At 40.6% G+C, this 22,218-nt stretch overlaps 5 protein-coding genes across 7 annotated transcripts; 3 read left to right on the plus strand and 2 right to left on the minus strand.

Annotated features, from left to right (window-relative positions):
- The first annotated feature begins 1,533 nt into the window (after positions 1–1,533).
- On the plus strand, positions 1,534–10,951 carry LOC117611139 (proton channel OtopLc). Of its 2 annotated transcripts, XM_034339074.2 has the most exons (9): positions 1,534–2,524; positions 7,022–7,250; positions 7,545–7,659; positions 8,857–9,082; positions 9,149–9,306; positions 9,387–9,603; positions 9,667–9,829; positions 9,892–10,758; positions 10,822–10,951. In XM_034339074.2, exons 1-8 carry the CDS (start codon positions 1,534–1,536, stop codon positions 10,724–10,726), a joined length of 2,934 nt encoding a protein of 977 aa, XP_034194965.2. In that variant the 3' UTR covers positions 10,727–10,758; positions 10,822–10,951. The 2 variants fall into 2 exon arrangements, with proteins under 2 accessions (XP_034194965.2, XP_034194959.2); XM_034339068.2 differs by having other exon boundaries at positions 9,387–9,829.
- A 66-nt stretch (positions 10,952–11,017) lies between these two features.
- LOC117611294 (uncharacterized) lies at positions 11,018–11,974 on the plus strand. The gene has a single exon (XM_034339247.2). The coding sequence runs from the start codon at positions 11,018–11,020 to the stop codon at positions 11,393–11,395; it is 378 nt and encodes a 125-aa protein (XP_034195138.2). The 3' UTR covers positions 11,396–11,974.
- A 6-nt stretch (positions 11,975–11,980) lies between these two features.
- LOC143305724 (uncharacterized) lies at positions 11,981–12,994 on the minus strand. The gene is made up of 2 exons (XM_076690441.1): positions 12,408–12,994; positions 11,981–12,333 (listed from the first exon to the last, which is right to left on the minus strand). The coding sequence occupies exons 1-2, from the start codon at positions 12,708–12,710 to the stop codon at positions 12,094–12,096; spliced, it is 543 nt and encodes a 180-aa protein (XP_076546556.1). The 5' UTR covers positions 12,711–12,994; the 3' UTR covers positions 11,981–12,093.
- Positions 12,995–13,150: 156 nt separating this feature from the next.
- Positions 13,151–20,495, plus strand: LOC117611187 (sarcalumenin). 2 transcript variants are annotated; one of them, XM_034339124.2, is made up of 10 exons: positions 13,151–13,854; positions 16,436–16,522; positions 16,589–16,683; positions 16,756–16,924; positions 16,986–17,918; positions 17,980–18,096; positions 18,248–18,477; positions 18,565–18,756; positions 18,826–19,089; positions 19,166–20,495. In XM_034339124.2, exons 1-10 carry the CDS (start codon positions 13,782–13,784, stop codon positions 19,544–19,546), a joined length of 2,541 nt encoding a protein of 846 aa, XP_034195015.2. In that variant the 5' UTR covers positions 13,151–13,781; the 3' UTR covers positions 19,547–20,495. The 2 variants fall into 2 exon arrangements, with proteins under 2 accessions (XP_034195015.2, XP_034195021.2); XM_034339130.2 differs by having other exon boundaries at positions 13,156–13,854; positions 18,305–18,477.
- Positions 19,710–22,099, minus strand: LOC117611245 (putative protein FAM10A4). Its single transcript, XM_076690440.1, has 3 exons — positions 21,918–22,099; positions 21,383–21,691; positions 19,710–21,308 (listed from the first exon to the last, which is right to left on the minus strand). Exons 2-3 carry the CDS (start codon positions 21,681–21,683, stop codon positions 20,860–20,862), a joined length of 750 nt encoding a protein of 249 aa, XP_076546555.1. The 5' UTR covers positions 21,684–21,691; positions 21,918–22,099; the 3' UTR covers positions 19,710–20,859.
- Between the last annotated feature and the right edge of the window lie 119 nt (positions 22,100–22,218).

Genomic DNA, 22,218 nt, shown 5'->3' on the forward strand with positions numbered 1-22,218 from the left:
TTAAAGTACTCGCTTACCCGAAGAATCATTCTCCGATTCTTCGCTTTTCTTCTTCCTGAGGATTCGAAAGAGAAAGAGAGAAACTCCGACCCGAATCTCGAGGCTAAAAAAGCTTTTGTTATCAAATAGAAAACGAGAATAACAGTTACCACGTCTTTAACAGAGCGAATCTTTGCTCAGAGTCACGGTGTGATTTCAATAGTTGTAAGTACCGTGCGATTAAATCTCTCTGTTACACGTTTTTAATTGAATTACACGCGTTTACTTTTGGATAATGATCGACGTATAACAATAGCGCGCTCCCTAATTTCCTCCGATCAACTAATGGCGCTCGATAATTCCCCCTATGCAACTGACGCGAGTTTCTCCAAGGGTTGACGTTTACCAATTATTCTAGCGTTTACTTTTGGATAATGATCGACGTATAACAATAGGCTCCCTAATTTCCTCCGATCTAGGTGGTTAATTAATTGACGCACTATAATTCCCTCTATGCAACTGACGCGAGTTTCTCCAAAGGTTGACGTTTACCAATTATTCTAGCCTTTACTTTTGGATAAAGATCGACATATAACAATAGGCTCCCTAATTTCCTCCGATCAACTAATTGACGCACTATAATTTCCCCTATGCAACTGACGCGAGTTTCTCCAAAGGTTGACATTTACCAATTTTTCTAGCGGTATATCGTGTGTTCAACTATTCGCCTAAAGATAAACGTGTAAGAATTTGCCATGGTACGAGGCAACGATTATTATCGAGCAGCAGAACGCTTCGACCTCTAACACCTGTTGGAGACGCGCGTCTTCGTCTCGGATAATAAAAGGGCTTGGAAGCGTACGGTGTTCTCACGCGAGAGAAAAGCATGCTTCCACCTTTACGATCTTCCTTCTTCAAAGTTAACGGTCCTTTGCTACTATCCGCAATTTTCCGATGACAACAGTTGGTTCTTGCCCAAGGTGAAACACCTCCTGATGCATATGTCAAACGACCACGAATGAACATTGATAATGAAACGTAAATCGTACAGACAAATCTCTGCGTTTAGATTAGTATTACCGTAGCGACATTACAAACATAAGGCACCGGATGATTCGATACTTTATTCACCATTTGCAAATGAAACGAGAAAATCTTTTTGGGAATTTAAAAGAAAATCGAAGTAAATTTTAAGTAAAAAGCCACGATGGATGTGAAACCTTTTTCGTCATCCTGGTCACGAACGAGAGCCAGATCCATACGATCGACCTCCAGCCACCTCCACGTCGACGAAGAATTGTTTCTGGTTAAACCAAAGCCAAGAAACGACATTTGCCTTTTGTGGTCGATCGGGTGTGCAACCCGTTCGGTGGAGGAACTCTTGGGAAGAAGAAACAATGTAAATTAATCTCGTGGTTGAAGTTAGAGCTTATCGACACGTTTAGTATCTAAATCTTCCAATTACCGATCCACCGTCTTCGAATATGTTCGTCACGCATTGATCGTGACATCCGGCGGACCCAATCACCTAGATCGTAATCGTCGCATCCGACAATGGTGGCCGAACTGACGGACATACCGATTGCGAGCGTAGAACGAAAAACACCTACGGTTGACCCAGGGAAGCTTCGATCCTCTGCCAGGCGAAGGAACCGACCTAGGTGGATCCAGACGGCGACTCGCGAGCCGATTTACAGCGTGTTGGACAGCAACGAACGTGTGGTACCTAGGAACGATTTACCCGTAGGTGTAAAAAGGAAGGTGGTGGTGATCAGCGCGGTGAAGAGCGATAAAAGAGGAGATAAACCGACGGCTGAAGAGGTAGAAGATGAAGATCCTCTTTACAGCGTGGTAAGGAAGCCTAAGAAGGTTCGTTTACCATCGGAAACCGGCGGCTTCTTCGAGAGAAGAAGCCTTCAGCCCATCAAGGAAGGCTCCTCCGAAGAGAAGACTTGTTCGCGACAAGAGGAATTGAGAAAGTGGTTGCAAATCGCTTCGAAACAGCTCCCGGAACCACGACGATTATTTACTCACGGTGAAATGTACACGAATCATCCTGGAGATCACGATCAATTACCACGATCCGTTTCCATGCCTCGAGGAATCGTTGGTCTAGTCGGACCTTACCGAGTTTATCAGAATCCGAACGAAAGAAGAGAGTACATGCTCCAGGAAGAGGAATTGGTCGAAGAGGTGGTCGATTCCGTGAGTGAAATAGCTGCTCGGGAGAACGATACCAAGGAACATCGTCAGAGAGCGAAATGGAGGATCAGGGAGGAAGACGAGGAGACCTTGGTACCCGATATCCGTGACATTCCTGGCCTCGAAGAGTTCACCGGGGAGGTAGACAATAAGGAGACGTCCGAATGGAAACAGGTCGACGATCAGAGTACCATCGAGTATAATAAAACTGAGGAGATATCGAAATCTAAGGACGAATCTAAGGGTAGTTTCAGTGAAATTCTCACTGGTAAAGAAGAGAGAGCGATTGATGTGCCCGATGATACTTCCACTATTTCTACATCTTTGGTGAAGGAGAAGAAGGGTGAGAGAGATCGTTTGATTATTAATTAAAGAGAGTAATTACTATAAAAGATTTTCATTATGGAGTGGATGATGAAATATCCTTCACACGCGACACGGTTTCGTTTATTAAGACGTCTGGAATTTGTATGCAAGTTGCTCGTTAGCCATCGTACGGTATCGTACGAAAAGAAGCAGCCTAGCGGTAGATACGACGTGGTGTGCTTTGTCGAGCCTTTGTCTGGCTACGTGCGACGTGTCTTTATTAGTCGACTTGACCAATATTCCTCTGCAGTCACTGCTAATATCTAATTCGTTTCATCGAATAACGGTATTGCAATTGGCTGGCCCGACTGTTCAGGATTTAGTCCGAAGGTGTGGAGAACGTTCACTGCCCTCCTTACCTCGGAGTTACTTAAAAATTTGGAAAATTAATTTTATATATCTATATTACATCTTACGATCAAGGATTTACGTAGAAATGTTGCTAGTTGAATGAATATCGTATACGGAAACGTTAAACGGCTCTCATGAATCTCACAGCTCAATTACTTTTTATCGTATTTTGTGGGAATGAATAGACATCAACTTTCGCTGTTTTTCTGCCTCTCGTTTTGTTTCCTCTCTTTCACGGTGTAAAAGCTTTACGTTCAGTATCATGGATCTCTTGATTCTTCATGGAAAATATGAGATAACTACTTCCGGTATTATTATTGAATTTAAACGCGGAATCAAGAGTTTTTATAACTTCGAGAAAAGTGAGATTTTATCGTTGATAACTTTTCCAAGCACGTGACTTTCTTTCGTATTTCAAGGAAAATAATATGTACAAGTTTGTGGATCCGTTTGAAAAAGATTCACCGATGGATCTGGGTCACGGATCACGATCACGATCTCGCATGACGAGCAAATGTCTTTCTGTGTCGTTTATATCGTTAATGACGCAAAACTGAACGACGCGCATTTCGTTTCATGGAAAAGAAAGTGGAGAAAAGTCGTCGGGTCTTTTGAATCCGTTCTCTGTGCCTCAACGCGATATCATAGGTTTTGTCTTCGATGACCCTTTACTTTCACGTTCCACTTTGCACTCCGTTTCATACCTGCTATCAACGAAATCATTAATCATCGAAGTGAGATCAATCTGAGATCAAGTTTTGGCTTTCGTAATTAACGATTGCTTTTTTTATTGTCCCGCGTTAGATGAATTATCTGTCGCGATAATTTTGAAGAGAAATTCTTCTACAAGAAGGAAAGTACATTTTTCACGGAAATAACCAGTAGCGGTTGAATTCTTTCTACTATAAATTACACATTGATTTGTTATCGATGCATCGTTGAACACAGAGGTACGAATGAATTATTCAATAAAGAGTTTCTAACCAAGTCGCACGTGAAATTCTTACGAGGTGTATACATACATTTTTTTTCACGTATATTTTGCGTTGATAGTTTTTCGCGAACATATGTTTACCCAGGCTCGTTGAAAAGATAAAAAGACTTTAATTCTGTACCGCGATTAACGTCTGTTTTCTTTCCGTTAATAATCGTTTGCACTTTAAAGCGCAGTTAAACGCTTGGCATTTGATACGCGATGCTTGTCAAGATCAAGAATACCGTTTAATATCATGGTAAATGTTACACAGGATTTTGTTCAACTTCTCACTGCCCATATGGCGTGTGTCTATTTCGAATGAACGTCAGATCGCTATAAAAGATGTTAGAGATAGCATTGTCATTTTTAAGAGATAGTTTTACTTATCTAACTACAACCACTTTGCCCCGAAAATCAAATGATCATTTTTCGATGGGATTCCAAAGATTAATCGAAGGAATATCAAATTAGAAGACTACAGTCATCATTTTCTGCTACGGTAAAGGAGCCGTTTAGTTTCATGTGCCGTAAAATGAGGCGATTAGTCTCGCATGGCTGAAGTATCAAAAGAAGTATGCAGCTGTGCAGGGACAGAGTTGTCGTTATCCTTTTAGAAAAAAAAAAAAAAAACAAGAAAAAACAAACGTAATCTGCAATGATTAAAATCAGCTAAAAAAATAAACACGTTGGAGAAGATGAAGATTAAATGACCGATTTAAACTTTTTAGGATCGTGGTAATGATCTATCTTTATCACCTTTGATATGATGTAGTACCCCTATCTATCATTATGATGAAATTCTAAATTCTAAATTCTAATGTTTCATTATACACTTATTTACAATACATTAATTTCAAGTCTCCTCTTGGCTATTAATTTTGCAGATTTATGCGATGTACTCGTACAAGGTACTCGCCAGGCTTTGAAAAATTATCGCACAGACATATTAGCGTGAATTAGAGAGGGACGATATAATTGATGCGACAGGTGGTTGCAGTGTATTTTTTTTCCCTCGTTCTGGTAGCGTGGCACGAGTAGCTCGGTTAATAATAATGCCGTAATAAGTTATCTAATTACCTAGCCACGCTCTACAAGACGAACTATTAACACCAGATTGCCGGAGCGAGTCAATTTGACTCATTTACGATTTTATTGCTTAAATTATTTTTTTTAAAAACATGTTGGTTTTTAACTAATTCCTTTCCTTCCCATTCCAAAAATCTATTTATCCGGCAATCTAGTGTTAATCGCGATTTGCAAAATCGCAAAGTGTCCTCTGAAATTGCGAAATAGCTAATTTTCTCTAGTTTTCCTACATTGCAATAAAATAAAAGTTGCAATCTAACTTTAGGAAAGTAATTAACTTCTTCTGAAATTTCAAAGAAAAAATGGTTTCCAGGTCGTTTTCCAATTCCATAAAAAAAAAAGATTTCAGTCTTCTTCGACGTGAAAATAAAAGCAACGTAAGCTGAACGAAGCTAAAAGAAACGAACATCATCATCGTCCTCCTGGTCATCTTCATTATCATCATCGACATAATCATGCACATCATGGTGACCACCACCACCATCATCGCCACCACCATCATTTTGTATCCACTGGAAGATGTTCTCTTCTGGGTTACTTGGCATTCTGTTTCGCGATAGTGTCCGGAGCGTTTCTTCCTTGTTATCTCTTCAGAAAAGTTGTCGATTCTTCATCATGGACGGTGTTTCGAGGGTACCCGTCAACGCTATCGTCTTCTTTTGACAAAAAACGTATAAACGAGGTAAACCTTGAATATCGTTATCGTATACCAAACGATCAATTTCTTATATACAATTTAATATTAATCGTGAATCGTCGATGATTCGTTATAAATAATTGGCGTGTGATTTATAGCTACGATTACGAATAAAAGTTCAGATTGATCTTTTTGCAAGAACAGGAAGAACGCGAATCTCTCGAATCCTTCTACCAGCTGACAGACGAGTTTCTACTTGCTTTTTCTGCAATTCTTCAACAACGTAATGACGGTAAACCGCAACAGCTGAAATTCGCCGCGACCCAATTTCCTACCAACCGGATCAGAAATTTCACTTGAAATATATATATCAATTTTATATTAAAATCGCTAAACAAATCACGTAACATCCCTTCTTGCATCATTAATGACGTTTTATAAATGATGCGCCCATAATTCATATTCAAAATGACACATGAATTGATTTTGCAATTAATATTATATCCCCTTGACAGACACAAAGCGATGGTACTAGAAAATAACGGAACATCTTTTACCCTTTGAAAAGGCTTATTAAAACCGGTCATCGCTCGGCAGCCATGGCTGTCCATTTGTAATGGATCACCGCGAACCTTGTTGAGAAAAGTCATCGTGGATCGTTTTTCATTTCACGGGATTTCAGATACGTCCATCTTTAATATCATTTTTCAGATCTTCGAGGAATTTGAATAGGTTCGAGATTAGCGATTCTCGTCGATCGAGCGCAGGTTTCTCGAGTTCCTTTCATAAATATTGAAACGGGAGGAAAGTGAAAATATTGAACGATTAATCTAATTTTCGGTGCGTCATTCAATTAAATCATCTCGAGGCTAATTCCGAATCGTTTGATTATATTTAATCGAGTAGAACTGTTATCTGTCGAGATAGACGTAAAATTTTCCCTGGAATTAATTACACGGTAACGCGCTCTCGTTAATTATCAGTTATTCAACTCATTTTCGTATCTCGTGTAGGCGGAAAAAAAAAAAATAAAAAGAATACATATAGACTTTCGAAGAAATTACTCCTATTGTTATTAGAGGGATCATAATCGCTAATTGAGGGATCATGGTCTTTGAATAAAAGAATCTCTGCTGAGAGATTTATTATACGTTCGGTCCATCGCAATCCCGTTTTCTAAACTTTGTTTTCTCCAACATTTTCTTCACCCGTAATTTCGATTTGTTCCGTTAAAGCTGGCTATAAATTATCGAAATCTTTCTACCGAATCCGCGGAGGTACGAATTCTTGTAGCGAAAGTTACGCGTGTCACTCCACTGACCCAAAAGGCCAAAGAGAGTGGAGTTAATTAAGACGAGTTTTTTGTTTTTCTATGTACAATTGTTCGCAAATGATTCGTTTGAAAGACTTTAAAAATGTTGCAGCCAGCAATGAACAGAACGACAAGGACAGCCTGAACGAGACGGGAAGCACAACGGGTGGCACGGTGGAGGGTGCACCTGGGGGTGCCCCTAACAGGGGTGAAAGAAACCCTGAAACCGAGGGTACTACCGTCGAGACAACGAGAACCTCGGTCCCTTCTAGGTCTCTGGTCTCTAGGATTTTATCTAAGACACGCTCTACGAACGATCTACTGGACCATTCTGAGCCCTTGTAAGACTAATTTTGGCTAATTTATGTAATTAGAGCGAAGAATTTTTCTGACCTTTTAACTGAAAATCTAGATTATCAATTTTGACCATTTCTTGCAAGTCGATCACAGGGTCAGAGATCAATGATCGGAGAAACCGATACCCATGTTAAATCTATAAGAGAAATCGGAATTACGATATCGCGCGAGCTTTCAATTCGCGTGTTCCGTAAATTAAAACTAGAATTGTTTTGTTTTGGTCGACTGAATCTCTAGATAAAGTAATTTGTAATATACTTTTACGATTTTACTTACAGTTCGCAGCTATGGATCGTTCTATCGAATGTCTACGGTCAACTTATCATCGTGATGATGATCGCTCTGTGCTTGGCAGAGGTGATGGATACACCTGTTCCTCTTCTAAGTTTGCAAGTAAGTCGAGAGATCTTCAAATTTCTTCTAGATCTAAAATTTTCGAAACAATTTTCTCTGCATTACTTTCAACAAAAACAGATCAGTAATTCAATTTGCTGACTCACCATAGTCGTATTTGTCGAGCTTAAAAAGTTTCTCTCTTCAGAGATAAAAACATGACGCCAGAAGGTGTTCGGCCTGTAAAACATTGCGAATATTCTAGTCAAAAGGATGTCTGGTAACACGTTCGGCAATATTTCATCGAGCACTCGTCGGGGAACGGCTATCGCAATCAGTTGAACGTTGCAAAATGCATAGAGGTAGCACGTGCATCGTGCTCTTTAATTTTCGCGTGCTCCGTCTGACCAACGTAAAAATCATTTTCTTTTCCGCTCTGTGACGATGAACTTTACGATCGTCGTACATTTTTTTCAAAATTTCCGTGTTAAATAACGGTACAAGAACTCACAGATGCGCAATTCAGACCGAGAATGCACCTAGGTTGCACTTTGAACAACTGCGTTCGCAACAGAACTATAAATTAAATGTTCAGTAGTTTCTAACAATAATATTCAATTTATATACCACAGATGATTTCCAAGTAGCTCGTGGCATGTTAAAATTATACGAATGGAAAATAAGATTTATGTGGAACACGAAGAAGTTTCAGCCTGATGATTAATTCGAGTTTCTTTTAATAATCATTTTTATGATTATACAGTGTGAAATGGTTAAAATGTATGCAAATACGATAATCTTTCCTGTAAACTCTTCAATCACGAATCTCATCACTACCGATCAGACAAAATTCAGAACTAATTGCATTCGTTCCATTAAGCGACATATGGTCGCGAGTGTAACATCCATTATGTTAAAACACAGTGATACATCAACGTTGACCGTGAAAGATCTCTGAAAGGTAAGAAAAGCAAACAGCTGACGGTATCCCGATCGTTTCACTTCCTCTCGAACGGCATTCGTAATTATGCCTCCACATTTTCCCTGGTATTATGGATCAAGTTGAGTCGTGATGCTGTTGGGTCACGGTAACAGTAATTCCAGGAATCAAAGCTACGATTTTCAAGGTAATTCAAGTATCTGGTACACCTGGTGGTGATTCTGAATTACGAACCAAGACCGTAGATCTACGCTCTTATTTCATTTACAATTTCATCGAGTTTTTCATTCGAATGAAAATGATGGATCATTTTCCAGGGAGTGTTTCTGATGTACCTATACGTTGGAAGCATAGCGGTGATCATCAGTATCTATATTTGGGTGTTGGTGGACAGCTGTGGAAGTCTTGGTACCGGTGCGGCCGGTGTCGACGACGCGGAACTCGGTGGAGCGTCCTTAACCAGGTTCGGATCATTGAAACGCGCTCACATCTCGCGATCTAGAACAGCACCGACGAGTTTTTACATACGTGTCGGAGCGCTACGTAAGTTTCTCCTGTAGTATTATTTATCTTATGGGTATTGAAAAGTAACAGTCGGTATTCCTGCAGTCTTTGGTTTAGCGACCCTCGTCTTCAACGGTTTGGAAATGGCGATGCATTCGATGATGCAAGGCGCTGAATGCTTGAGCGACGTTGTTTTCGTGCATCCGGTACTTCACGGTCTCTTCACCTTCCTGCAAATGCATTTCCTATTCGTTAATTCGCAGGTGGGTTGATTTTCAATTTTTCAGACTCTCATATTTAGCTGAGGTATAAATGATTGATTGTGTATTAATTGTACATACAGGTACTCGTAGAACGATTTGGATTAGCAGCAAGGTTCGGATTCATCCATCTGGCAGCAACGAATATCGCAGTATGGGTTCGTTTAGTCATTTGGGATTCTGCTCAAGAGTGGACGTACTTCGTTCACCTGGCGCAGCGAGGTTTGCACAACTCCGTTTCACCCTTGAATCTCCGTGGCTTCCCAGAATCACTGATAAGACATACTCGAGATTTGATAGGTTCGTTTCCCTTTCAACTTTTAACAGCATATATTTTCAACAAACTATACGTTTACATTTCAGATCATTCTTCGAGCGAAAAGGACGTCTACCAACCGTATCAACCAATTTCGAATGAACAGATCGATCAAGTGATCGCCTTACAGGAATGCTTGAACACAAATACCCTGGGTCAATTATGGACATCTAGTATGCCGTTTCTCTATCCGTTTATAGTGCAATTCAGGTACGTATCTCGCAATGTTAATAATTCTTACAGTTTCTAAAACTATCCTGTTTGATTTTCAGTTTGATCGCTGCTGCTGTGACTTTCGTGATGGGTCAAAATGTCGGGAGGAGTCGTCTGGTGCATAAACAGAAGTTCCATGGCAGCAAGGATCTGGCTAGTCACACCAAAGTTGGCTGCGACGGTTCCAGCAAAGGTTTATTCCTCGGCATACTCTGCATGGTTGCTGGCATAGTAGTCATACTGATCTTCCTCGTCGTCAGAGAAGACGAACACTTCCCTTCGGCCACGTTATCCTGGCTGACCTGCGGTACTCTGACCAGCATTTTAACCCTGAGCACCTTGATGACCGCCAGTGGTCTCGTTCAAGTACGTCAGATGTCCGTGGTGAGCAGAGCACCGGCAGCATTGGACAGCCTGCTGTCGAATGTAGCTCTGTTCGGAGTTCAACTATACTCCATTTTCACCATCGTCGTTTCCGCGTGTTCCTTGGCTCTTCTCGAGGACGTGAGCAACGAGACTCGAGGAAGATACATCATGTTGCTAGCTGCGTCCATCTTGCAACTGGTCCAGTCTTTCGCTCAAAGTACCTTAATAGCAGAAGCCTCGAAGAGATCCTGTATAACCCGTTTCCAGATAATAGCAAAACCTGCCAGGCAAGTGATCACTTTCCTGTTGTTCAGCAATTCCGTTCTCTGGGCGTTCGACACTGTGATCACCCAGAATTGGATCTCGCAAGAGCTCCAGTTGAGATTCTTCGGAGTCCTCGCCTGGGGAGTTATATCCAGGATCGGTCTTCCTTTATTGATCTTCTACCGGTTCCATAGTTGCGTGTTGCTGCTAGAAGCATGGAATAAATGTTATAGAATGCCGAGAGGTGAACATCCGCTCAACTGACGACACAGAACGCTGCGCCCATGTTTCTCTAGGTTTGTATATATCACTTTTAATCCGTACCAATGTGATACCTGATGAAATTATTTCTTCTTCAGATTGCAGCCGAGATCGCACCGCTCCTATTGTCGCAGGAAGGTAACCATAAATCTACGCAAGGGTAACGAATGGTCATCCACGATCCAGAGAACCCCGAAGAGATTGTTCAGCCCGAATTCGGTGCATTTCGTTCCTTTCGTCGACAATCGGCTCTACTTCGACCCGAATTCTTTGTTTCGCATCGAACCAGCTCTTATGGATCTCTCCAACTTGGAGCACGCTCTACAATCGTCCAGAAGAAAGTTGCAACGTCATCACCATCATCATCATCATCATCATCATCATCTTCATCGCAATCATCATCATCATCATCATCATCGTCGTCATCAAAAGAAGCACCGGCGCGTGGTCAGTGATCCAGGCACAAGAAATTGGAACACCGATGATCTAGAAGTGAAACGACATCGTAGAATGTTTAGCTACGACACTGGTATCACTGGGCTCAGATTGTTGGAGACACCGGTAACCGAGGCTGACAAGGAGGTTCTATCACCTGACGAGACGAAGACGTCGACATTCAGGAAAGTGCCATGGCATCCGAACTTGCACATGCTCAAAATCAGAAGAACGTAGCACGGTAAAATGACGTACGATCTGGGTCGTTGGAATGATTCGACGGGAAATATCCAACCAGAGTTGCACGATCGTTTCGTTACGCGCTTTTCACTCTTCTTTCTAGAATCAGAATTCTTTCTATTCATTTATTATAGATATCCTTTAGATCGTTCCATGGTCAGTTATAGTTTAGTCAAGGGAATTATTTCCAAAGCTTGAAAAAATCTGTAAAAAATGAAAGTCTAAATAAGTGAAAATGTAAGAAGAGAATTTATAGACGTCGAGTTGTTACTTGATGGAATAACGGGTAACGATTATCCCTAAGAGTACAGTACCTTCTTTTTCTTCATTTTACGTGCAATATTATCGTTTGTAAGAAATAAACAGGTAGGAATTTATTTATTGTGCAAGTCATGCAGATAGTACGTTTTAACTATTAGCCATCGAGGTTAGGTTTTTTATTTTTCTCAAGCAGAACTATGTGATTATTATCGTTAAACCGCGTAACATTTCTCTTTTGTATATATTTATTTACGAGTGTTCTGCCGGTGAATAAGAACTGTTGATATTTATACAGCACTATATGATATATTTATTGAAATCGCTTCAATTTATAATGAAATTCATTTCCTCGGTAGAAGATATCGCTATAGAACGAATTAGCAGAGTATCGTACGAGGATAAAACGAGAAGGAATTTCATGAACGAACAACGACTCAATCAAGGCCAACGTCTGATTGTTCGGTAGAGGGTGGTGGTGGTGGTGGTGGCGGTGGTGCTGCACCATCGGTACTCGGGAAATTCGGCATCCCACCTGGCATACCAGGAATACCAGCACCACCAAATTTCGAAGCCATCTTGTTGATAAACGCCATGATCTTTGGATTCCTCTGGTACTTCAAGATGGACGCTGGATTCGAGGAGATCTCTTTACAGAACTCTGCTATTTCCGGCTCCTGTGAAAGCAAAATGATAAAATTAGAAAAAAAAAATGTATAAAAATACTTTTAAAAAACCCACAACAGTTTACCATTAGAGATTGTACAATCTCAGCGTCGTCTAAGAATTTACTGAAATCGGGCATTCCAGCAGGAGCGCTTCCGGTTGGATCTGCTTGGAAAGTACGAAAGTTTTCTTGAAAAGCTTTCGCGCTTTCTTGAGCGTTCTTTATTCTATCTTGCCTTTCGCGTTCTACCTTCTCTTGCATCTTGCGTTCCTTCTTTCTCTTGTGTTCCACTATTTTCCATGCCTGGAAATAACAAGTAGAATTAATGAAACCTTTAATATTCAAGCAGAGTTTCCCGTGAAACAACACCGTCTGTCCAAGACACATTGTGACCTCATACACGATTACGCTTATTATAGACCACGAAGCAGCCAAATTGGCCGGTAAACTTCGTTTCGAGGATCAATATTTTTCTTCTTTTCGTTAATCGCGGTTTACGATCTTCCTTTTTATTTTGAAAATGGTTGAAGGAAAGGGGAGTAGAGATTGACGGGCGTTGATCTTACGGAGTTAAGAGACGGGGAGAAGGTGTTGAGTGAAGTTTGTACGGGATGAAGAAGGTGGAGATAAGAAGAAAGGATAAGAAGTGGCGGAGATAGGTAGCAAGCGCAAGAACTTTTGCACGAGGGAGCACCACCTTATACGGCGGCGACCCGGGCTTCTAAATATAAAGGCGCCCGTCGTCCCGACGCTCCTCTCTGTCCGAGAGCACGCATTTCGCCGCGAATCTCTTCTCTTTGCTACACGCTTGCTTGCGATAACAGCCAGCTGGAATTTTGTTAATATTACTTTACGCTGGTATCGCAACATACTTCCGATTGAAAGCATAGAAACACTTCTCTTAGACCTTGTCCTCGTATCACTCATGTATTTTCAGAAGCGTCTAAATACTAGATCGTTTAACCAAATTAAATCGATCGCTAGTCAATGTCTTTGCGATCTGCCTGCAAATTCGAGAAAACCGGGCCGCCAAGAGGTATTTTTAAAATTACGACTCTACCAACCACCAGTGTCATCAGATTGTAAAAGATGAAGATAATGAATCTCCTCCTGATAAAAACCTAATCAGAAGTGTCTTCGACCTTCTGAAAGTCAGTCAGAATTTCCCATTCCCTTTCCTTTTCCTTTGGATAGTTTAATTTTAATTCAAGCCATTAGGGGACATCCGGTTCACGGCTACCTTAAAGTACGCGGAGTATATGAAAACCGAGCGGAATCTCGGTGTGATCGAATGAAAAAGAGAAAAAGGTGGCTGTGGGGTGCGAAGTAGAGGGGCGCCTTTGGGGTTTGGCGGTAGTGACAATGCCAGTTCCTCGCGGGCGAGTTGGAGTCGAAGGCGACTACCGAGTTAGACGAGCTGCCAGCCCTGGCTCATCGTGTAGTGCCTAGTGAAACGAGATGACGGGCTCGCGGCTGAGACCCGCGTACTTCGTGGGCCTCTTCTTGGCCCTTCTAGTCGTCGCCTTACAGGGTGAGTGACCTTCATTCCCAGGAAGCTTCTTGCCTCTTTGAAAAATTTCCCTTTCTATTTCATCCCTTCTTAAATTAATCATCTCGAGAAGATGACCATCCCCCTTTCAATGAGAAAGATTCCTTGTTTTACCCTTCGGTATACATCAGTGTCGTCGACTGTAATCGAACGATTTGTTATCGCGTTATTTATAACGAAGCATCAAGCGTTTTTTTTTTTCTGTCGGTGTCGTTTGTTTGCGTTAATCGTATAAATAAAGGAGGGTCGTGACTCGTGAATGCCGATCGTCAGGTACTCGAACTTGTTGCTCTTCGAAAATGTTTAAGAAGAGTATGTTCGGTATGTTCAAGGTGAAAATTCGGGAAAATGGTCGGAGACGTAGAAATCTGAACGGTCGATGATGTGGTTGACGTACTGACGAACGTGTGACGAGCGACGAAGGTCAATGTTACGTAAAGTCACTGGTCTGCGTCATCGGTTCCTGGCTCGTCGAACCTCTTCAGCATCGAGCAGACGCGCTCGAAACTGATCGATCGGCAATCTATTGCATCGATAATCACGACGATATCGTTAAAGGAAAAAAAAGGAAATTTTTCATTTACGTTTGAAACACGTGACATGCATTCGAGTTATCGAAAAATAATTTTTTTTAATCGATGTCCTGTTTAACAGAAGGGTGTCATGTACTTATGGTCGAATTAACGAAGCGAAACGAGGACGATCGAGTAAAAAATTTTGATCGCGTATTCAAGGATTCGTTATTTTGGGAATGAATGGAAACCGACTGTCAACAACTGGCAAATAATTACATAAGGACGGATATAAATCCGTGCCAGATTCTGCTCGAAATTCTGTAAATTCGCCGGTGAATTCCGCGTAAAGAGTTCGCTTACGAATTTGTAGATAAATATGAAAGAAAAAAAGAAAAAAAATGTATCTCTTCAACGATAAGCTGATTTGACTTTTACAGCGAAAGGATTAAATGAATAGAGATGCCTGAGAGCGCGAAACAAGCCTTCAGATTCTATCTTTATTCTTGCTAGCTATGCTTGCCAAACGACAGTCAGCTTACCTCTGCTTCCATTACCCATATCTTGACATTTTCGCAGATTATTTTGCAGCTGTATAATTTCAACATATTATCTTACAAAATCGCGATACTATGTATTTGCGGCCGCTGACGTAGCACCGTGCCAACGATCATCAGACGGAATTTTCAATTATAAAAGTCTTTGTAAATTTTTATTTACAATTAATCTTCTCTGAAAAATGCTTAGGATTATATGAAATTGTAACTGTTCAATCTAGCTAGATTTTCATCTAGCGACAAACAAAAGCGTGTAAAATGATAGAATCTTGTGGCAAAAAGCAGCCGAGTGCAACGAAAATGAAATTTCACTTTGAAATTCGCGTAACTTCTACTTCTTAATCGTCACCCTCGATTAGAAATTTAAGAAAAATCAAAGTATCACTGTAAATCTTTTGCTTTTGCATTTTTAGTTAGCCAACCGCGATAAATCAGGATCATCTTCGCGGTTAAGAATCTCGGTCAAAGTTGCGTGCAGATTTTCTTTTCTTTTACTTTCCTCTTCTATCTAACCGATAAAAATACGTTTCGCTCATCCAATATATAAATATTTTCAAGTGTTGCTCGGCTCAAAGCCGCCTACTCGCCGCTAAACTTAGAAACCGGCCTGGTCCCAGGTACTGCCTAGAAAGATGATATCGACATTTTCATCGACCGAGATTTTACGTCCTGTGTGCCACAAATTCTGTCACCGACGTCTACATTTTCCCTGGAATATTTCGCGATAAACGTACGCGTAGAAAAACGATGATCAACCTTAAACTTGAAAGAGAACCGACGTGAACGAGGACGAGTTAACTAGTCGTTGAAGTGTAAAATATAAAAAATTAAATAACGGTACGATGAAAAAGAAAATTGATAAAATACAGTTTCAGAAGGTCGATTCTGTTACAAATCTCATTTGTAACTTTCTATAAATCGTACTTGGTAGCATCCTATCTATTTCTTGTTGGCTACTTCGTAGCATCGTATGTTGGAATGCATTCAAATTACTAATACCTCTTTCAATTTTCAAGGTAGTATCCCTATCTACATATAATAATACACTGCTCTGTTTAAATATCCTAATCGTCATCGCTTATAATATAATTTATAACGTTTCAAAAATCTAACGTTCTTCATCGAAACAAATCCCCGGTGTTTAGAATCATCTGAAAACTAAATTTTCATTAATAATTCTATTTTTTTCCAATCTGTTTATCGGAACACGGTTGTTGTTTTTCATCAACACCTGTCATTGCCCGAGCACGCGGCTGACCCAGCTCTGCGTAACGACTTTGACAAGATCTTGCATCACTTGGGTCAGATATTTTTGGTGGTCGCGTGGCGTTAAACCCTCTTTGCTAAGCTTCACGCTCGGTTATCTAATACGCTCCGCGCCTTCTTTTGGCACCTTCTTCTGGCAGCCGAAGAATTCTCCAAAATTTACGCCTTACACCGAATACCTCCTATGATAATTTCAGGAAGATCCTTATTCACCTCGATTAATTTCAGGAGTGCAAAGCGAAGAAGAGCTAGAGGTGCCGCCGGAGGATCTATGTCGACCGTACATTGAGAAAGCGTTGAAGCACCTCGGTACAGGTAATGTTCAGATGTTGAAGGATATTCATCTGGAGCATAGCAATTTCTAGAATGTTTCGTTTGAAGGATCTTTGGAGCAGACCAGTACCGAGGCGGGGACCGACGCCGATAAAAGTCACGAGGAAGGAGAAGAAGGTGATGGGAAACCTGCGAGCGAATATGTAAGGCGTGTAAACGAATCGAGATTAAAGTTTAAGAAGAATACGAACGAGAAGAATGACTTTTTTCTTTAGGATGCCGAGCCAGGAACCGATGGTTCGAGAGAGGACGTGGCTACCGAGGAGGAGAAACAGGAATCGGTAGAGGCCGAAGGTGCGGATAGTACGGAACAAGGTGAAGAAGAGTCTGCTACCGCGTCCGCAGAGGCCGAGCAAAGCGCTGAGGCGGATGAAACCGAAGAAGGTAAAAATTTCATAAAAATAATTTCATTCCATCCGAATGAAAATATTCGTATACTGTGTAGGTGAAGCTGAAAAGGCAGAAGAACAATCTGCGGAGGCGGACGAAGGAACCGAGGAAGAGAAGGAATCTGTGGAGAATGTAGAAGGTGCCGCAGACTCAGAGCAAGATGGAAGCGAAGAGGAGAAGAAGTCTGGGGAGGAACCGCAGGTGGACGAAGAAGCTCAGACCGAGGATGGAAAATCCGACGAGGAAGGTGACGAGCAATCTGCCGAAGAAGCGAAACTCGACGAGGAGAAATCCGACGAAGCCAAGACCGAGGAAGAAGAGACCGACTCGAAGGCTGAAGAGACGGAAGAAGTAACGGATGCTGCGTCCAAAGAGGACGATACCGAGGATAGCAAGGCGGAGGAGGAGACTCAGTCCCAGGAACAACCTTTAAGCGAAGAAGAAGAAGGAAAAGAAGGATCAGAAGGTCAAGAGGAGAGTGCAGAGGGTCAAGTAGAAAAAGAAGAAGAAGAAGAAGAAGTAAAAGAAAGCGAAGAGGCTGTAAAATCAACGGAGGACGTTAAATCAGCCGAAGAAGCTGGAGAAGAAAGCAAGTCCGGGGAAGAGGAAGGAAAATCTAGGGAGGAAGCAAAGTCGGACGAAGAAGAAGCAAAGTTGGATGAAGAGGAGGCAAAATCTCGTGCCAGACGGGAAGTAGGCGAAGAAGATGCTGACGAAGCTTCTAAAGAAACAGCTGAAAGCGAAGAGGAAGAAGAACCTACCCCCGAGGAAGACCTGATTCAAGAAATCGAAGTACCAGAGAACCTGCGACCACGCGAACACATTAATCAATTACTGAAGCTGGACGAAGAGAACGAGGACAAAGAACGAGCTATTGAAAAGATCGCAGATGTTATTCTAAAGGATTTGAAGAAGGTCTACGACAACGCTATACAGCCATTGGAATCGTTGTATAAATACAGAGACTTGAGCAACAGGCACTTTGGTGGTGAGTATAATTGACAAAGATGATTAACGCGACACACCGAACACCCTTGGTATTCTTCCAGATCCAGAAATCTTCTCCAAACCGCTGATACTGTTCATGGGTCCGTGGAGCGGTGGGAAATCTTCCATAATAAATTACTTGCTCGACATAGAGTACAAGCAGACATCGTTAAGGACAGGTGCGTAAGTAACGAGAAACTTTTGAATTTTGTTGTGCGAGGATGCTTCGACTGAACGCTTAACACGGTCGGCCGTGATCTCACGCCTATAAAAAGAAAACTTTAGCGGTAGAAGCATGCCTAGGAGCATGAATATACAGATAGTGTTTAGGTGGTTTGAGAAAGTGCTTAGAGGAGCAATGCAAAACGGCAAATGGAAATGACACAGGAGCCGAACCATCTCCGGCCTACTTCAATATTCTAATGCACGGCGATGAAGAGGAGATCCTCGATGGCACCCAACTCGCCGCTGACTGGACGTTCTCGGGATTGCAAAAGTTCGGCCAGGGTTTGCTAGATCGTCTCAAGGGTTTACGACTCGACGACAAGCTGCTTAAAAAAGTGAGTAACACATTTTTTTTTCTCTATTCAAAACACTTCCGTGAAACTTATTTACCTGTCGCTCTGTATACCACCGTTTGACAACAGGTGAACATCGTGGAGATACCGGGGATCCTAGAAATCCGAAAGCAAGTCCAACGTTTGTTCCCGTTTAACGATGCGTGTCAGTGGTTCATCGACCGTGCAGACATCATATTTTTAGTCTACGACCCGTCGAAATTAGACGTTGGACCAGAAACAGAGGCGATCCTTGACCAACTTAAAGGAAGGGAGCATCAGGTAAGCATCGATTAACGAGTTCTAAACAGTGTGTCATCATAATTGTATAACGCGTACTTCCGACAACAGACGCGCATCATTCTTAACAAAGCTGATCAAGTGAAACCAGAAGAACTGATGAGAGTGCAAGGGGCTTTAATCTGGAACATATCACCGTTGATGTCCAGCGCTGAACCACCTGTTATGTACTCAGCATCGTTGTGGTCCTTGCCGTACGAGGCTGGTGCACCGACCAGATTACTCTACGCTCAGGAACGTGCATTCCTTCGAGATCTGAGAACTGCCATTGACAAGCGTGTTGAGCACAAAATAGCGAGCGCCAGAAGATTCGCTGTAAGTTACCCTTCCAACATCTTCGTGCGATTTCCTTTGCGTAAAAATACTGTTTCCATGTGGCTATATTTTGCAGGTACGAGTGCGCAATCACGCTAAAATGGTAGACTGTTATCTGACCACCTACTACAACCACAAGACATTCTTTGCAAACAAGAAGGAGATCAGTGATAAGATCATCGAGAATCCACAGGATTACCACATCTACGAGGGACTTAGCACACTTAAGAACATATCGCGTTACGATTTGCCTGATCCAGATGTTTACCGGGACTTCTTCCGACTAAATCCTCTTTACGACTTCCCTCTATTGAGCTCCACGTGCACCTACTTCCGTGGATGTCCGATCAACAGACTCGACGTGGCGATCGCCTACGATTTACCAGAGCTCGTTGGCAAATACAGGAAGTCTGTGGAACAAGTGATTCATGAATACGAAACAAATCCTTCTAGTTGAGTACTGGAAGACGAGTACTGAAACAGAGCTCTTGATACCTGACACACCGAGGTGTGCAGTGGGAGCAAAAATAAAAACTATAAAGAAAGAGCGACAAGGAAATGTTGTTTCTTGTTTCTCTCTCTCACTCTCTCTCTCTTCCTCTCTGTCTACTATAAAACAACAGTAAAGTAGGATCGGATTGCCCTTAGGTGAACAGAAAATCTAACCGGCTCCTAAAACAATACAGAAGATTTTTAGAAGACTTTAAACAGAGCTCTCCTGAAATTTGCAACAAACATATTTAGACCAGTTTAATTGAAGGGTAAAGAGAAGAGATAAAGATATACTGGTTGGTTTCTTCCATAGGTAAGCAATGGATATTGGTGACGCTATGAAACAAACTATTTGATCATCGTATGCTTAACATACTTTTTAAGTGTATCAGTGGATTGGAATGTCAAAGGCTTTTTTCTCAAGATAATACTTGTGTTTGGAGGACAGTACGAGTGTTACCATTCCAATCTAAATAAAAGAAAATGAAAAAAAAAAAAACAAAAAAAAAATATAGTGAGTTTCCTTTGAATGTGTTCAAACGCAACTTTGATCATACGGTTTTGGAAAAACGCATCACGATAATAGTGGGGTCCTACGATTTGATGTATCGATGAAATGTTGAAAATAAAAAGTGAACTCGCGTGACAGACCTTTCTCGAACCTTAGTGTAATGGTTGTGCCAGCTATTATGCAGCATCGTGACTTCAACCGTCCGAAGATCAGACGAAAGAAGCAGTAATTACATATTATTAAATATGTAAAATGTATAAAAATATTTCCATTGAGAAAGAGATAAATATGATCTCTTTTTTGAGGCTTTTTGTGAAATACCTTGTATAAACAAATTGTGTTCTTATTAAAAGTTATAAAATGTTTATTAAAAAAACGAAAAAAAAAAAGAACCTATTAGTTTCTCGATAACATCTTCCCACATTGAAGCATAAACTATATTTTTAATGTAAATGAATATATTGTTTGTTTTAGTAAAAAAAAAAAAAGTTGATTTCTAATGTACCTTATGTAAATTAAATACCTCTTATAAAACATTGTGTTATTAATGTTCACACGTGCAGATTGTTAGTATTTAAGTTTAGTAGATTTAATTTATGTATTTCTCAAATAGGAATATCTTGTGATCCTAAATATATACATACATGCTACTCACATTAATACATTAATTAATATCTTCAAGATAATATAAAGATATTCCAAGATTCCAATAAATACATAAATTAATTAATTTAGTTAAAAGAGATTATAGCACTTTTCATATGTACTCATACAAAATAACAAACTGAAATGAAAGTACTTACATTTGGTGTAGCTGCACGCAACCATTCGTCAGCTTCATCATCATAGTCAAATTTACAAGCAAGTCTCAAATCGTTAGCCGCCTCTTCGAATTTTCCAAGTAAATGATAGGCCCTTCCTCTAAATTTATGAGCAGCTGCACTATCCGGATTTAATTCCACGGCACGGTTACAATCACGAATACAAGCATTAGGCTTATTCAGCAATAAATACATATGTCCACGTTTTGCATAAAGCAAAGATGCCTGTGGATTTATTAGAATAGCTTCAGTGTAAAGCTGTATAGCTCCCTCATAATCTTTCTCTACGAATGCTGATATAGCCTCTGCACGTTTGCCTTGAGATTCTGCAATTTCCTCTTTTGTTGGCTGTAAGGTAGGATTTCCCATTTTTTGTGGAGTATCTGTATCTGGTTCTATAACATTAAATAAATGTCTATTAGTAACTAAACATAAAATATTTTATGCATCTCAAAGAAAAGTTATTTACCAATGACATCGCTCATGTCTAACTCCAAATCACTTTCCTCAATTTCTGCCTGTGGCTCAGCTGCAGTTTCTGGTTCTGATTCAGGTCCAAGTTCAGCTTCAGCTTCTGGTTCTTTGGACACATTTGCACTTTCTGGTTTTTTACAGGATGGTTCATCTTTAGGTACTTTTCCACCAAAATGTTCAACGAAAGATTTTATAAAAGAAAGTTCAGGTCGATTTAATATTGTAGGATCTACCATACACAAGTCAACAAATATTTTCAGCTGTGCAAGATGCTCTGGTTTAAAGGGGATAGACATTTTGCCACCTATAACGAACAAAAACCAACGGATGTTCTAAAAAACTATAAACATACGCCATTTTAGCATACAATAAAGTCTTTGCGCAAAATGTATCAATTGCAAAGCAAGAAAATTAATGTATTTTATATGCTGCACTTTTATTGGATGACTTGTAATATTTTTAATCTTTTAATAGAAAAACAAAAAAACTAAATTATGAAAGCCGGTGACAAACAATCGTAATGTACTTACGAATTTATGTATTTATCAGGAACAATGACTTGACGTCAATTTTAATGCAGAATATGAAATAGATCTTCTAGAAATGCTTATTCAAGTCAAAATACAGCTGCTGCCTGTATTTTTGCTGTAATAAATCAATCTTCTGCAAAGCACAACAAACTACGCAAGAAAGTGGAACGAGTAAATAAGTTCCAGATTCGATTCGCCGGATCATAAAGGTCAATACACAATTCTGCTGATTTGAATGATCTGGTGATGATATTTCAGTATGCGCAGACGCATGCGTAAAATGAATGACAGATATTTATTT

The sequence above is a fragment of the Osmia lignaria genome, chromosome 10, assembly GCF_051020975.1.
Source record: "Osmia lignaria lignaria isolate PbOS001 chromosome 10, iyOsmLign1, whole genome shotgun sequence".
NCBI classification, from domain to species: Eukaryota; Metazoa; Arthropoda; class Insecta; order Hymenoptera; family Megachilidae; genus Osmia; species Osmia lignaria.